At 39.7% G+C, this 18,260-nt stretch overlaps 1 protein-coding gene across 1 annotated transcript in view; it reads left to right on the top strand.

The window, feature by feature from the left end:
- The window catches only part of LOC136755006 (E3 ubiquitin-protein ligase MARCHF3), a 38,729-nt gene that overhangs the window by 11,177 nt on the left and 9,292 nt on the right, over positions 1–18,260 (top strand). Inside the window, exons 2-3 of the mRNA XM_066711347.1 lie at positions 10,126–10,367; positions 14,890–15,094. Coding sequence (XP_066567444.1) covers positions 10,183–10,367; positions 14,890–15,094 — 390 coding nt within the window. The 5' untranslated portion in view covers positions 10,126–10,182. The remainder of the gene's footprint in view (positions 1–10,125; positions 10,368–14,889; positions 15,095–18,260) is intronic.

Below are 18,260 nucleotides of genomic sequence, written 5' to 3'. Positions count from 1 at the left end.
ACAGATGAGGTGGTATGCTTCGGATCATGAGCAGTTCCTTCCCTTCTCCATACTCTTCTCTTCCCATCATTCTGAAAGTTGATCTTTGTCTCATCTGTCCATATGATGTTGTTCCTGAACTGTACAGGGTTCTTTAGATGTTTTTTGTCAATCTCTAATCTGGTCTTCCTGTTTCCTGTTTACAAACGAGAGGAGGCCATTCAACCCATCGTGCTTGTTTTGTGTCCATTAATAACTAAGTGATCCAAGGATTTTTCAGCTTCAACCACATTGCTGGGGAGTTTGTTCCAGATTTTGACAACTCTGTGTGAAGAAGTGTCTCCTGTTTTCCATCTTGAATGCCTTGAAGCCCAATTTCCATTTGTGTCCCCGGGTGCGTGTGTCCCTGCTGATCTGGAAAAGCTCCTCTGATTTGATGTGGTCGATGCCTTTCATGATTTTGAAGACTTGAATCCCCACTTGAAGTCCCCACGTAGTCTCCTCTGTCCCAGGGTGAAAAGGTTCAGTTCCCTCAGTCTCTCAGTAGGACATTCCCTTCAGACCTGGAATAAGTCTGGTTGCTCTCCTCTGAACTGCCTCTAGAGCAGCGATATCTTTCTTGAAGTGTGGAGCCCAGAACTGTCCACAGTATCCAGATGAGCTCTAACTAGTGCATTGTACAGTCTGAACATTACTGCCCTTGTTCTCAATTCTATACTTTTGACAATATATCCTAACATTTTGTTTGTGTTTTTAATTGCTTCCCCACATTGTTTGGATGGAGAAAGTGAGGAGTCCACATAGACTCCTAGGTCTTTCTCATGTGTTACTTCATCCAGTTCTGTTCCTCCCATAATGTAATTATAGTGGACATTTTTGTTACCTGCATGTAATACCTTGCACTTGTCCACATTGAATTTCATCTGCCATGTGTCGGCCCACAACTGAATATTATCTAAGTCCCTTTGAATAGCCTGTGCTGCCGAGACTGTATCTGCTGAGACACCTATTTTAGTATCATCTGCAAATTTTACAAGTTTGCTAACTATCCCAGAGTCCAGATCATTAATATAGATTAGAAAAAGGCCCTAGTACTGATCCCTGTGGAACTCCACTCACAACCTCACTCCATTTGGAAGCAACTCCTCTAATTGACACCCTCTGTTTCCTATACATCAACACCATTATAATCCATTAATATCTTAAAACTGATACAAAAAAATTGGACCTGAATACTGTTTCTTAGTCATTTCATTTTCTGGTCGACACAGTAGAACTGATTATGTTCTGACCTGTAAGGGTTTGAAATAGGTCTTTAAGCATTAGTTAATGGCACAGAGAGCAAACCCCAGCATCTGTTTTTATTAGTCTGAGTTTGTTACAATGTGTAGATTCAGATTTTTACTGAAGGGGAGGAACATTCAAAAGAAACTAGTCGTAAAAAACATTTTCAGCTGGAGGAATTACATTTCTTGTCATAAATCAGATTTAATTAATGTGCTGAAATCAGATTTCCAGTAAGCTGTACAGAGTACTGTTAAATGAGTTACATCTGCTTCTTCATGATTATAGGATTGTGCCTTTCGCTCTACAGTCAAATGCTTCTGCAATTGCCTTGTATTTGGGTTCACTGTATTCTTATTCTTATTCTCTTAAGACAGCAAAACTTCTATCCAGAACTGCACACAGTGTGTCATTTTGGTTTTCCCTGTCGATGGGAGTGGTGGAATTGTGGACGGGGTAGATCCTACAAATGTATATGAATAGAGCAGTCTGCTGAAATGACTAAATTCTATGAATTATCCTGTGATTCCATAATATGTGTAATTAACATTGATTAATACATGTACCCTTAGGGAATCTTATTAATAGCTGAATTTATAGCCTATGTTTTTAATATATGCTAAGGAGTTATATAATGTAACATACAGAGTGCAAGTACATTCCAACTGTCTACAGTATACTGTATACACCGATCAGCCATAACATTATGACCACCTGCCTAATATTGTGTAGGTCCCCCTTTTGCCGCCAAAACAGCCCTGACCCGTTGAGGCACGGACTCCACTAGACCTCTGAAGGTGTGCTGTGGTATCTGGCACCAAGACGTTAGCAGCAGATCCTTTAAGTCTTTTAAGTTGCGAGGTGGGGCCTCCATGGATCGGACTTGTTTGTCCAGCACATCCCACAGATGCTCGATTGGATTGAGATCTGGGGAATTTGGAGGCCAAGTCAACACCTTGAACTTGTGATTCATCAGACCAGGCCACCTTCTTCCATTGCTCCGTGGTCCAGTTCTGATGCTCACGTGCCCATTGTAGGCGCTTTCGGCAGTGGACAGGGGTCAGCATGGGCACCCTGACTGGTCTGCGGCTACGCAGCCCCATACGCAACAAACTGCGATGCACTGTGTGTTCTGACACCTTTCTATCAGAACCAGCATTGACTTTTTCAGCAATTTGAGCTACAGTAGCTCTTCTGTTGGATCGGACCACACGGGCCAGCCTTTGCTCCCCACGTGCATCAATGAGCCTTGGCCGCCCATGACCCTGTTGCTGGTTCACCGCTTTGCCTTCCTTGGACCACTTTTGATAGGTACTGACCACTGCAGACCGGGAACACCCCACAAGAGCTGCAGTTTTGGAGATGCTCTGACCCAGTCGTCTAGCCATCACAATTTGACCCTATCCAAAGTCGCTCAGATCCTCACGCTTGCCCATTTTTCCTGCTTCTAACACATCAACTTTGAGGACAAAATGTTCACTTGCTGCCTAATATATCCCACCCACTGACAGGTGCCATGATAATGAGATTATCAGTGTTATTCACTTCACCTGTCAGTGGTCATAATGTTATGGCTGATCGGTGTATATTATATATGTATTTATCAATCCACATAATATACTTACTGTATGCTTACTAAATTATTTGACCTATTAACACTCTATCATGACAATTACACAATACAATTTGGTCCACATACATAATTTGCCATGGGGCACTCTTTAACAGTTTAACACAGCTGTATAGCATGTCTGTCCATGAATGCAACTCATTATACATATGTGTGTGTGTTCATATATACGTTTGTATATATGTGTGTATATATTAGATATGCAAGCTTTCCCTATTCATTCTAGCTGATATCTTGTTGTTAATGCTGTGTTTTTAGCCAGCCTTGCTGACTACATTGTTGATGCTTTCATCCACAGGATATAGATGACTGTAGCATCTCCTTTCTTTTTGGAAACCGGTGTCAGCAATTTATTTTTCGAACTAACCTTCAAACGCTCTGTGATGGCCGGCAACAGGTGCATTCCACTGGGGTTCATTATTTCTACTGCGTTCAAACTGCTGCTGCACACAGTTATTTATTTGTCTGCTATTTATCCCTGGGACATCATTTAACAAATGTGACAATGTAGTGAAATGAAATGAGGATTAATAGTACAGCAAAAGCCATATGTATCTCACACTGCTGAGGAACTGGAGTATTGAGAAGATAAATGTTTCCTTTTTAGACCAAGAATTGATTGCTGACAGTTTCATATATTGTAGGATACCATACCAAAATAATCCTTATATATGAAGCTTTGACTGATCTATAGATATCATATGTTACGTTGAATGTTTCAGAATATATACAAATTATCAGTTGAAACTATAATCAGATTAAATTACCTGTTTAGTGTATTAGTGTAAATGCTCTGTTTATGCACTTAAAAAATATGAGTCTTTCTTTTTCTTTTTTTGGTGCCACAAGCTCTTCACATTTTGGTCAATCACCTGTCTCTGTGTGCTTTCTTTTCCAAGGCTATTTTAGATTTACTATGTTTATTTTTGTATGTGTAAGGGTTGTGCATCTGCTGGCTTACACATTGAATGTCTTGTGTATCGTGCTTTTGAACTCAGCAGAAATGTGATTACTGTTGCTTACAATTGCCTGCAGTGCAATTGCCATTCTTTAGAGAATCTGCCAAGAAAATATAGAATGCTTCTTGTTGGTATTGCCTTCTTTTCAGAAGCTTTTCATATCAATAAATGTTGTAGTCCTAGACCAACAGTCTATTAATCTCTATCTTTCTTTTGCTATACCCTTGTTCCTGATGGATTATTCTTTTAGTTTAGTTTAGTTCTGCAGCCAGTCATTTCTGTTACTCAGCTTGTGTTGTGATTGAACTGCAGTATGAAAGGCAGGTATCTTCTGCAAATGCCTGGTGTCATTTTTAGCATTGTGTTTGAATAGATCAAGTGGTAATGTAGTCCATACAAATCTGAAAGACAAATCTTTCATAACATACTACATTAAACATTGATAAACAAATAGGTGTTATATCATTACATATCTGTCTTCACAGAAACCAGTTTCAGAACCTTTACCAAAGCTGTTCCCAATTTAGATATGATTATTTCTTGTGGTACTGTTTTTCTGTGGGTGAAACATTCTTGGACTTCTAATGACCTCTTTTTCCTCTAAGTACTACTGAAGCCATTACTTTAATGAGTAACACTCTCTGGGGAAATACATTATAAGTCATGTCCAAAGTTGTGTCCATTATTACATACTTTAAGAAAACGATAAACACATTAAAAAGCCCTTGCTGAAGACTTGTGGCTGCTGTTAAAAGCTTCTTCTATAGTTGCATGAATATTCAAACTTTAACCATAGCCTTTTTAGGAATGTGTACATATTAAACATTCCTTCTTTATTTAATATTAAACTACCAGCAGATAAATTATATTACAAGTATCCTCCAACAATTGAACTTCGTATTAATCATCCCCAGTGAATGAAAATAAGTTTATGGAGATAATACATTTTGGTCAGCCACTTTATATAATGCTTGTATAATGTGCTGGAATGTGGAGATAAATACTTTGGTGCTCATTAGTAAGGATTGTCATGTTCTTGTTCTATAAAATCTTTTAAGATCAAAGTGTGTGTCTCTATAGCAGTAAAAACTTAAATTGTGACAGTATGTATTTTTAAGGGGTTTTGTTCTAGATTTGTATTGTTTTATCCTTTTTATTCAGTAATGTTTTCTGTGCTTTAGTTTGACTAGTTTTGGCGTCCCAAACATGTGCGCTATAAAGTTAAGAACACACAGACTCCAAGGCCAGGTGGGTCTTTTATTTAAATTCAGTGCTTATCAGAGGAACTTTAATGAGTTTGGTTGTTAATTTGACTGTAATAAGAAGATTAAAACGTCATCTTTCATTAAATCCCATCTTGGTTAACCTACTCGTGACCATTGCCATACAGATAATGAGTACGTGCGTCACCGCGCCTCTCGCTGGCCTGGTGCATGTCCCCTGATACAGTTCAGTTTGAGTCTGGAGGAAAGTTTATAATTAACGTATCCAAGACGTGGTTTTTAAAATCCATCAAATTTCAGATTACTAAACAATTAACATCAGAACTCGGCAGCCGCTAATCCTTAACACATTGCTGTTAATGTTCTAGTAGGTTATATCGTTATTATTGGTGTTACTTTGAAGCTCAATGTAGAGTACCTTGTTTTAATAGCCTTGTCCTTATGAAGTAATAAAACAGTGCTGATTCAATAGTAGTGAACATGTTTATGAATATTTTGAAAGTAAAGCTACTGATTAAGGGTCCATTTCTATAATTGTCCTTAAGGGACCTCCATCTGCGAAGCCTGCTCAAATTTTAATGCCGTTACATCCTCCGAATATTGCAGAAATTTAAACAGATTCTAAACAACATCGGGGCTAGTTCCCTGCTATTTCCTTCTCTTCGCTAGCCTTGAGATGAACACCACTGAAGTGTCCTTTGATGAGGCCTTACCGTGGCTTTTCCTATTAAATGATGTATGTGGATTACATGTAGAAATGAACATGACAGGATATGTCTGTGAAGCTAAGTTTATCCTGGATTATCTGATACAAAAGCAAGATGAGCTGTCCACTGGTGCTGTGTATATGGTTCTGCCAAGAAGACAAATGTGCCAATCATCTTGAAAAGATCTTCAGGAAAGTTCCTCTACTTTCTCTATTTTATGTTGGTGATATTGATAGGATTTGGGCTAGGAAACCATCAGGTTGTAATGATCCCATGTGCTGTATAGTGCAATGAGTTTGAATTAGCATACATATTACTTTCCACTATCTTTACATGTCTTCACCACTTTGCCATAGACTTCTCGAGGTAACACTCTGGGAACGGAGTTAGAGTGGGGATGTTAGGACAGTTAATAGAGCTCTAGAGCAGAATGCTTATTTATGTATTTGTGCAGCTTTTGTAGAAGTATGTGGATTGATCCTTATGCTGTTATTGGACTCCCACTTTTAATGTCACACTTTATTTGTGTGTGTGTGTGTGCATGCGTACATTATTTCCATAACTCATTATGGAACTAGAACCTCATAAGCTGATGATGGGTCTTCATTTTCTCCAAAGAAACAATCTCCTATATGTTAACTACCATACCACTTAGAGTTTTAATTTATTTAACACATTTTAAATTCTGGAGCTGGCTCTCACTCACAGCATGAGGTTCTGCACATTTCGAAAGGCACAATATGAACCAACTGTTAATGAGGTCAGTATGTCTAACTATAAACAATCTCAGAACGTCTTCATGTAGGCGGAAAGAAATGAACCCATGTTAGAATACACCCTGCAGTCTCACTTTGTGTGCACCAGGTGATGTCTGTCTGGTGTCATTAATGTGTGATTTGACTGACCCCACGATGGGTCAACAGGAAGGCATTTTCTGTGCCACACAGAGCTCCCCAGCCTCCTGTCTGAGAGCAGCCGCGCTTCATTGAAAACATCAGGGGCTCCAGCATCTGAACAATGTGAGCCCATTTAGATTTAATGGGTTAGTGCAGGCATTACTTTACATGAAATGAAATCGTGCCAGAGAAGTATGATGGTTTTCAAGATTGTCAAAAGCCATTATTCTGTTCATACGTGGTAGTGTAAAAAAAGCTTTTGACGAGGACAAATGTGGAGAACATTCTTTTTTTTCAATAGAAATTCTGCAATGGCTTTGAAGGACAACAGCTTAAAAAGGGTTCATTTCAATATCCAGAGCTACACTTTTCTTTCTTTTTTTCAAACCAAAGATGTTATATATAGTTTTCTTAATACGCCACTAACGATGTAAGACACGGGGACAGTTTTCTGTCTGCTCTTAACTCTTGTATTATTAGGTGTAGAGATATTGGTTTAACTTTGCAGATGCCTGTCTACTTAATTGAAACTATGGCATTCCTCATGGGAAGCCTGAGAGAGAACAGAGAGGAATCGTCTATCACACCCCCATACTGTATGGAGGAGAAAAAACAACAACTTTGAAGTCAAAACATCTGCAGGGCATTCTCTTAGTGTCTCAGTTTCTAAAGAGACCTGGATGTGAGCAAAGACTCATTTTAATTTGAATATTTAGAACATTTGGCTTCAGTCTATGTAGCAAGAGCTATGCGGTTAAAAAAGAAAGTTATGTGCATGAGTACCAGACATTCTTGGTATACGCACACATAATATTAAGGCTTGACTATGTGAAAAATGTTTGACAGACGCTGTTCATCACTGGCATTGTATATGTTACTGTTTAGACTGAGAGACCTTGAATATAAGTTGAAGCCAGACCCTAAAAAAACTCTCACCAGTTTTTAGTTTTAAGAGAAAATGTATAATGAGCATCCAGTGAACTGTGAATACGTTAGTATTTACTGAAGCTACATTTTATTAATTGTAGACAATTATAAGATTAGTCTCTTGACATTTATGTAATCTTATACAAGCTTTTATTATGTAACATTTTTAAATGGTTTTGCTTTCTCACATGTTTCATTAATCATGTTTTCTATATCACTCAAGGCGGTGAAAGCTATGATATTTTTTTGTATGATTTACTGTATTGTCAAAAGCCTGAAATCTTGTGACAGCTGAGTTTAATGTATTTGTTGTCTTTGGCAAAACAAAAATGCACATTACCATCCCCAGAGAACTCCTTTTACTCCAGATATGATATTTTTCACCCCCATTGTTTTAAAGTGTAAATTCCCGAGAGTTGTGTGAAATATAAGTTTGTCTTGGGAACAGATAAGCAGGCTTCATGCGCTGGAAGGATCTAAAACATCTCACACACATCTCAGGGTATCTTAATGTTTCTGCTTGGTTGATTTGATTAGAGGAGGCCAAGACTGACTGAAGAATGGAAAAGGGCTGTGGGAATGTCATGTGCTAGACGGATGGTGCCTGAGGTTAGGAGAATTAGATTGTGTGAGCATTGCACACCCTAGGGACCTTTCATTGTCTGGTCAGCTTAGACTTACCATCTCTGGAGGATGTAGTGGAGGGAGTGTGCTGGTGTGGGGAGCAGTATTCCAGCATCATTAGAGGCAATTTTGTGTCATTCCTTAATGGACCATAGCTAACTGACTGACGTTTTTGATTGGTATAGTGGAGCTGTACATCTGTGACAGATGTCATCGAATCATGCACACCTATCAGAACTATTGGATGTGCTCATCCGACAGTCTTGTTTTCCTTTTTAGTTTTGGACGTGTGTTGAAAGCTCTAGTCTATCTATTGCATTGAGTAGGTTTTAGTGTGACGGGGCTGTGCTAAATCTGGCATTCATGACTGCAATCCTTTGTAATTAATTCAAAGCTCATTTAGGCAATGAGTGGCACTCAAGGGTGACTCCTCTTAAGCGTAGGGGGAAGTATACAATGCGATGTGTGCAATGACATCATCCTCCTCGCCGACCAAGGCAATGAATGGAGGAATGCCTGGGGTATCCTGTTCAAGACGTTGACAAGAGCAGCCTATCATTGAGGTAGCAGACCATTGCAGGAGAATATCTAAGTCCATCCAAAAGATCAAAGTGATGCATATTCTTCTGTCCTCGCATGTATTTGTTTTCTGGAATGGATGTTCTTTTATAGTTAAATGACATGTTATTGTCAAGCAAAACACGAATCCTAACCTCCTGCACACTTCTTGTACTGCCAGTTAAAAGACTTGTGGTGGACAGTGTTTGATACTGTGAACAAATGTTAACACAGGGAACCACTGCTTTAGCATGAATATTTTAATAGCACTGTTAAGAAGCAAATAATGTAGCTATAACCCACTGGGAATTTCTTTCATTGCTATCTCATTTTGAGGTGGTTTGATAGATATATTTGAATCCCGTTTATGCGCAAGATATAAAATGATGAGTGCTTCCAATCCTGTACTTGACTTGTTAATTAAGTGGTCATTAACTGGTTAATTAGGCCTTACAGATTTAGCTAGTACATTTCCAACAAAGTAATACAACTATAAACCTCCCCAGAAATTAATCTTTGTAATTCCTGCAGCTTATTTTTTTCCATTTGATGTCTTAGCTTCTTCTAATTACAATGGGTTCATTCTTGTCAGAAAGTTGACCTTAATCCCTTAGTTGTTACACAGGGACCTTCTGTGACAGAACTACATTCATATAAACCCTTAATTTCTGCTCTGTCATGGTTTGCTGGTGACCACATGCATTCATTATATGAATTATGTTTTTTTTTTACAACCCAAACATCTACTGAAATTGGACCACAAAAAGGCCACAATTGTTACATTTAATAAAGGCCGAAACTCTGTTGAATAACGGGGCAATAAAGGGAATATCTCTTTTAACAGGTTGTGAGAATAGTTACACTTTAAAGGTTACCATCCCGTACCAATACGTTCATGTGATCTACAGATATGAAGAATATATGAAAGATCTATGTCTTCACTGTAGTTTACTGTAGTGTATGTACTGTTTTCCTTACTTAATATTAACTTTAGTTCTATTGTTTTATGTGGCAGAGAATAATTGTTAGCTGGCATATATTTGAAACTGTTCATTAATTTCTAACTGTTATTTAGCCGAATTGAACAGTGCAGGGTCAAATGTACCGACGGGAGCAGGCAATTTATTGCTTGCTCTGCATGTGTGCATCTGAAGAGCCCTGCACTGGACAATTTTTGAAGGCATCATGTAACACCTATATACTGTTTTCATGCCTTAACATACCTACTGTGCATGAATACATACATACATACATACATATATATATATATATATATATATATATATATATATATATATATATATATATATATATATATATATACATATGTCTTCTCAGATGGGAAATGCCATATGAACGCACACAGCTTCAGCGGGGTAATTGCTGTCTGCTGCCATGACAACCAGCCGCTGCAGTCATCTGCCGGAGGTGCTGCCAGACTGCACAGACGCAGCCCCTGCAGGAAAGGCAGTGGAGGACTCCAACAGCCCGGCGAATGGACAGCCACAGTATGTCATGCAAGTTTCGGCTAAGGACGGGCAGCTGCTGTCAACAGTAGTCAGGACTCTCGCCACCCAGAGGTAGGAGCAAGGTGGGGAGGGGGGGGTTTGAGAGGTGAAGGGATTGTTTAATCTGTTCCTCTGTCGATCCGCCTCGGAGCCATACGGTCTGTGCACAGGCCTCCTGCTCCAGGCCGGGAAGGGAGAGCGGTTTTCTGAGCTCTGACAGACGCTGGGCGTGCAGGCGAGAGGTGTAGCCTATCATGTTTCAGTTCAACCTCTGAGGGGAAATAAGAGGAGCAGGGACAAGCAGGGACATTTATGTAAGAATCCACTGGCTTCGCTTCTCTGTGAAGTATGGTTGTGGATTGAAATAGATATTGTGAAGAAAGTAATGCTACTGGTACTTCAGAATATGGTTTATTCTTTGGTCTGAGAAAAAAAAATGCTTAACTGTAGTTGATGATTAAAAGTAGTGGATACAATTGTGCACAGACTTTTGAATATGATGAAAATGTTTGTTTTTATATTATATAAATCTAAAATTAGACCAGGAATTTACATATAAATTAATCCATGAAAAACATTGATGGATATTATTTTATATTCTTGATTTTGTGTTGTCTTTATTTGTATGTATTTATTAATTTTTTCTTCAGAACAACAAGGATTGCCCTCAAACACATCTAGGATTGCAGAGAGATTTGTGTGAAGAAAGTGCAAAAGGAAGCTAATCCCCTTTAAAGGAATATAACCTAGAACTCTTCAGTTTTAGTCACTTTCCATACATTACCCCTTACATTTTCACTCAAATATATGGTCTAATATATCATTACTTCCTTTTAGTTGAATTCCTGATAGTTATAACGGATTATATTAACAATATATGTATATACACTCACCTAAAGGATTATTAGGAACACCTGTTCAATTTCTCATTAATGCAATTATCTAAGCAACCAATCACATGGCAGTTGCTTCAATGCATTTAGGGGTGTGGTCCTGGTCAAGACAATCTCCTGAACTCCAAACTGAATGTCTGAATGGGAAAGAAAGGTGATTTAAGCAATTTTGAGCGTGGCATGGTTGTTGGTGCCAGACGGGCCGATCTGAGTATTTCACAATCTGCTCAGTTACTGGGATTTTCACGCACAACCATTTCTAGGGTTTACAAAGAATGGTGTGAAAAGGGAAAAACATCCAGTATGCGGCAGTCCTGTGGGCAAAAATGCCTTGTTGATGCTAGAGGTCAGAGGAGAATGGGCCGACTGATTCAAGCTGATAGAAGAGCAACTTTGACTGAAATAACCACTCATTACAACCGAGGTATGCAGCAAAGCATTTGTGAAGCCACAACCTTGAGGCAGATGGGCTGCAATAGCAGAAGACCCCACCGGGTACCACTCATCTCCACTTCAAATAGGAAAAAGAGGCTACAGTTTGCACAAGCTCACCAAAATTGGACAGTTGAAGACTGGAAAAATGTTGCCTGGTCTGATGAGTCTCGATTTCTGTTGAGACATTCAGATGGTAGAGTCAGAATTTGGCGTAAACAGAATGAGAACATGGATCCATCATGTCTTGTTACCACTGTGCAGGCTGGTGGTGGTGGTGTAATGGTATGGGGGATGTTTTCTTGGCACACTTTAGGCCCCTTAGTGCCAATTGGGCATCGTTTAAATGCCACGGCCTACCTGAGCATTGTTTCTGACCATGTCCATCCCTTTATGACCACCATGTACCCATCCTCTGATGGCTACTTCCAGCAGGATAATGCACCATGTCACAAAGGTCGAATCATTTCAAATTGGTTTCTTGAACATGACAATGAGTTCACTGTACTAAACTGGCCCCCACAGTCACCAGATCTCAACCCAATAGAGCATCTTTGGGATGTGGTGGAACGGGAGCTTCGTGCCCTGGATGTGCATCCCACAAATCTCCATCAACTGCAAGATGCTATCCTATCAATATGGGCCAACATTTCTAAAGAATGCTTTCAGCACCTTGTTGAATCAATGCCACGTAGAATTAAGGCAGTTCTGAAGGCGAAAGGGGGTCAAACACAGTATTAGTATGGTGTTCCTAATAATCCTTTAGGTGAGTGTATTTTTACATGCAAGACCGCGTAGGCCAGCTGCTAATGATTTAGGGAGGTAAAGGCTGAAAAATGTCTTGTGGGATCAAATTCGCCTTAGTGAAGGCTGTGGGTGTAAGAAAATAAGACATGAGAAGCTTACTGTTTAGAATCCATAATGTCTATATTTAGCCATTTAATTAATATGCATGATGGGAGCTTTAGTACCCGACAAGGTTGTTCTCTAGATCAAAGTGTAAGGCCCCCTCCCCCCTTCCTCTTGAGCTGCACTGACAAAAGAAGGGTTTAGGTATAACAGCTGCCTGCAGCTGCCGAGCAGGCCGCACCGTCACTGCCGGGCTTCCTTAGCTGTTACGAGCTTTCATTGCTTCAGGTGCTACACCCTGTCCACAGTGGTCCATACTTGGTTTCTCTGTTGTCACGAGTCAGACGGAGAGTAGAGGAGCGGGTTAAGGCAGCGTGCCGGTTCTTAGCAAGAGGATCATTCTGAATGATCTGTTTGCCACCTGACCTACTAATAACTGTGCATTACAGCAGTTCGACTGTGTCAGAGCCTCTCCAGCAGCAGCGCTAATTACAGCCTGTTATTACAGATGTTTATAGTGATTATGCATTACTATTGAATCACATTGCATATATTGGAACTGTGTTCCTCCAGACTCTAAATTGGTAACGACTTTATATAACTACTGTTCATCTCTTCTGTGAAGAAACCTGGATTATTCGCAGATCTGTATTTGAGCAATGTTGTTGACCACACAGAGTTTTGCCCAATCTTCAGCGGCGTGCTTCTCGCCTGTATTGAATATCTCAATACATTTTACCTAATATTCTGGCTGGGCCTGGTCTGTTGAGTGCTGAATATGTGTTCACTCAGTGAGGTTGCGTGGAGATCTGCTGGCCAGCGTGTGTCCATGGAGGTCCTTGGCTGGGCTTCACCAGTCAAAGAGAAGATCTTCCTACAGGGTTAATGGACAATCACACACAGTTCCTTCAGACCACTTTGCTGTAGTGTGTGTTACAGCACTTTGGAGTTCGATGGATAGCAAAGAGAATACACTAATCGAGTCTTTATAAAAACAAATTCTCCATCATGCAGATCATTTCCTGCACACTCCTAATCAAAGAGCCCTCGACTTGACAGCTATGAATGTCATTGTTATTTACGTATTGTGTTTTATTATCATTCATGTTTGAGACACTGTGCTGTTTGATCTAAAGTCACCTCGGCCCCTCCCAGTGCTCTACAGGAAGACGTCTGAGGCCAGCTCCACTATCACCAGGCTACCACTGTGGCCAACATGAGAAGTGAAGCTGTCAGACCTGCTGTTCTCATGCCTGCTATCACTGCGGTCCCAGACTATCCTGACTGCTGTGTCTGCTGTCTGCTAGGGCAGTCGGTGACGCCTCCAGCAGCAGAATAAAATCAGCATAGGATGTCACGGACAAGAAGGTCAATTGCTCTTTAGTAAAGGGGAAATTATATAAATAAGGAGAACATGTTATAATCTGCCTGGTAGACATGACAATATGAATACCTGAGAAAGATTTTCAGATGTTATGTCTTTTGGTTTGCTATTCCTTTTCAACTTCCTCATATTTATACTTCTAATTTAAAGTACGGTAAATCATATCATTGTGCGATTGCATTCAGGTCTAAGGCACATCCATAATCAATTTTTTGGGGGGGGGGGTTGTTAAGTAACTGACTTTGACACAGTGTGATTATATTGTTTATGTTACCATTAATCAGTTAATGTCTTCATAAACAACCCTTTAAACAGCACCATAATCACATGGCTCCTTGTTTACTGTCCTTTGATTCTGCTTATCCCATAATTTATGTATTGTTTATTATTTGAACTAATAGCTTAAGCTTCCATTTGAAATACCCTTTAATTTTATGTGTCTACAGCCTTTTTAATTTCTGTCATATACATAAGCATTGTTGTTCATGCTGTTCTCTTCTTAGTGACTGCACAATGCTTTTTGTGCTGATGATGTTTTAGGTGGGTTACTGGGGATTACAATTTCTACCCGGAGAGAGGGCCAGCTTGCTGTTCAATGACACAGTACAGTTATAAACAACATAACATGTGAGGAATTACATTTCTAGAGCATTAGCTGCCATATTTAGGGTGGGTGGGCATACGCTGAGTTTAGCCAAAGCTTTATGAAGACAAAATCTGTTCGGTTAAGCTTTCATGCATTCATATGATTAAGGATTGCGAAAGGAGGGGAGTTTGTGTAAACAAGTATGTTTGTTTGTTTTGGTTCATTTGGGCAACCTTCTCCAAGCTTCACTCAAGTGTCAATTGTGGCTTTACTGAAAGAACTGGAACGGTGTTAAAGATAGTATTTCCGTCTGCAGTTTATCTGTGTCTTTATTTGGCAGAAGGCATGCAGTTGCTTGTCCACAGCGGAGAAAAGTGGAGGCTGCTGGGTTATGTGATGAGTCGTGAAACCTTGTTCACAGCACTGTCTGTCTCCCCTGTTGTGTCCCAGCCCCTTCAATGACCGGCCCATGTGCAGGATCTGCCATGAAGGCAGCGGGCAGGAGGACCTGCTGTCACCCTGTGAGTGCACGGGCACCTTGGGCACCATCCACCGGAGCTGCCTGGAGCACTGGCTCTCCGCCTCTAACACCAGCTTCTGCGAACTCTGCCACTTCAAGTTCAGCGTGGAACGCAAGGCCCGGCCGCTGATCGAGGTGAGCCCGAGGGCCCCGTGTCCTCAGCCTACACCCAGACTGCTGTCTTTGTGTCATTGCAGAGGTTTTTAGTCGTCTTTCTGGGCTCTGCTTCCATTAAACACACCAATTAAGCATGTTTTAATTTTCAAGGTGTTTTTTTTTTCTTCCTGTTCAAGGTCTGCTCTCCTCAGTGTGGAAAGATGATGTTTGCCCTTTAAAAAAATAAAAAAAATGTGTATGACTCCAAATTTAATTATGGGTTTCAGGCTTTTCTAGCAAATCCTGTCCGAATCCTCACCATCTGCCACAGTATTACCAATTCAATAAATATTTATATCTAATTGAAATAGATGAGCCAGGAAATGACTTTTTTATTTCAGTTTATTAATCATGTTTTGTTTTTAATTCCCCATTTTAAGGCATTCCATTGTCTAGGCACAATGCCCCTTTATTTTTCAGTGTCATATCCTGGGTTAAGCATGCTTATTAATTGTCTGTTCATATGGAAAATAGATTCTCTTTTGTAGTGGAACAACACTTCATTCTCGGCTGCTAATCTTGCTTGGATCGTGGCCAGAGAGGTACACCTCAAAGAGCAAAGCAATACACGAGCTGATCACTGTTATTACAAGGTGAATGCAATTGTGCACTATCAGCAAGCAGGCAGAAGCCAGCATTAATTGTCTGAGTGGTGTCACTGATTTCACAGGCTGTGGCGGAGATATCTTGTGTTCCTGCTACTATTCGCAGTCAAAAGGAATCTGTACATTTTCTCCACTTGGAACCAATACATTCAAAAACCAAAACATAGAGGAAAAATGTCTTCAGTGTTATTAAATGTAAGGTAACAAATACATTCTGATCAATTAAATACAAATCTTAGACACTATATTTGTGTAGAACCAGATAATATGTGTGTTAGTGTGTGCATGCCTGTGTATTACCTTCAGATAAACATAGTACATTTTCCTTTTCTTTTCTTTTTTTTTAACTAATACATTTGACACAATGATAAAATACAAAAACATTGATATTGAGCTAACTAGATCTCAAAGGAATGTGATGAGGCTCCATTATCATCACAGCTTGTGAAGTATCCAGCATCTGGTGAACTGTTTTGGAATCAGATTTTCTGACTGTATGATTAATAATTCTTGCTAGCTATCGTTTAAATACCTATTTAAGTAGAGATAACATGGTAATGTGAAATATCAGTTCAAGGAACGTGGCTCACGGCCATATGTAAAAACAGTGGACAGCATGGGATGGGAAATCAAGAAACTCCAAATACGATAGAAAAAGATGAACAAATATGCTATAGAGCTTTTATGCCTTCTCAGATGTCATTTAAACAATTGCTCCAATAAGCTGCCTTAACAGGGGTCTAGTAGGTCAAATAATTCAACCAGAATGATGCAGTTTTGTGATTTTTGGGCGTGTTCCTCAAAGGAAATCAAGGGAAAACTGGAGTCGGAGCTGCGAAATTAATTTGATGAAACCGTCCCTGCTGTTATTACAGTCTGCTTTGACATCAGTTGAGCAGCTAGGATTTCGTGATGAGAAGTGACAGTAAGATCACCACATGCCAAGGGCTGAGGATGGAGCAGGGAGAGTGGGAACGGGCCGTGCAGGTCGGAGGCTTTCACTGCACAAATGGAATGTGGCGGGTGCTTTGGAAGCTAATCAGAATTGTGCGAGATAAAATTAAGAGTTTTCCTGCCTGGACCGAGGGAACTGGAGAGGACAAGGCTGTTGGATTGGTATACTGGCTGTGATATTGTTTTCTTGGTTTAGTTGTCTGTTGGCCAGGGCATTTGACAACAGTAGTGAATGTGCTTGCTGAAAACAAAATCTAGTTGGCAGTCAGTGTGAAACTAAACTTAAGTATGTAGGCATACTACTTGCTGTACATCGAAACAAGTGGAAATATATTGAGGAGGCCTTCGTCCAGCTGTGGATCGATAAAGGCTGATGATGATGATATTTATACGTATGCTGTTGATTTTTAAATAGCCTTCCAACTATTAGTAGCTCATGGAATAATCCATTTGATTGTAGAGCGGTAGGTAGTTAGAGCCAAGCTACGTATTTCATTACAAGATCAGTCTGAATCCTTTTCCCAACTCATGATTATGCAATAATAGGAGTGTGTGCTGTATCTGAAATGAACACTCTGAATGGAGAATAACATGTAATTGAGACTGGAGGAGGGGGGATGTGAAAGGGCTGTAGTGGAAGGTGTGACTCATCATCGCAGTTTAATGTTGAGGAGATTTTCCAAGCATGTTCTTGCATGTGCATTTACAAAATGCTGTTGCCAGTAATGTTATAAATAAAACCTACATTTTACAGCCTGAGCTACAGGTCAAGATGAAAGCCTTCCTTACAAAAATATCTGATATTTTACTTAATAACACCCTTTTAGTGACAGTTTTTTTTTCCTGAGTCTTGCTTAAGTGCATGAAACCTGAGATTTCTAGATGAGTAGAGAAGAATGAAGAGTCACCAAGCTATGACTGAACAATCAGCTCCAAACCCTGTGACCTAGAAATGAAACTACACCTTGCTTGAATGCCTGTTACATTTCACAGTACATTTCACAAAACTAAGGCCATTCATCACCCATGATTTGTTTCCATTTTATATAAAAATTATATATTAAAGATTTAAGGTTAAAATAAACTATGGCGGGGAAAAAGGAAATCATAAGAGTTCTTTATAGGAATATACAATAAACAAGTATTTTGTATTTTATGGTACATCGGTGTATATCCATGACTTTTGATTTCAAATATGAAAGCTTTTTTCTCTTGTCCTGGTCCTCTTCTTTTATAGAATGTATCTGTTTATATAGATTATTTCCCCTCTGTCCTGTCCACAGAAAGCCCTGTAAATATCAGTCAATAGATGTCAATGTTATAATCTACAACAGTAATCCTCCTCAGGGGATGTCCTTAATGCCGTGATTTCTGTCAGTTTAGTAACTCCTCTTTGACATTTTGGCGTTAATGTGAACTCTATTTTTTATCAGCGTAGTTCCTTGGCATGATGTCTGTTGTTTGGGCCCATGGCAGTTTTGGCATTCGGCACTCATTTTGCAGAACCTGACCCTGTAGTACTCTTTAAATCCTTCTTTGGGACTAGACTGTGCCGTGGCCAGGAGCAAAGTCATGCCACCAATGAC

The sequence above is a fragment of the Amia ocellicauda genome, chromosome 8 (genome assembly GCF_036373705.1).
Source record: "Amia ocellicauda isolate fAmiCal2 chromosome 8, fAmiCal2.hap1, whole genome shotgun sequence".
Classification (NCBI taxonomy): domain Eukaryota; kingdom Metazoa; phylum Chordata; class Actinopteri; order Amiiformes; family Amiidae; genus Amia; species Amia ocellicauda.
The sequence above is the reverse complement of the archived record's forward strand: the minus strand, read 5'-3'. Positions and strand labels throughout refer to the sequence as shown.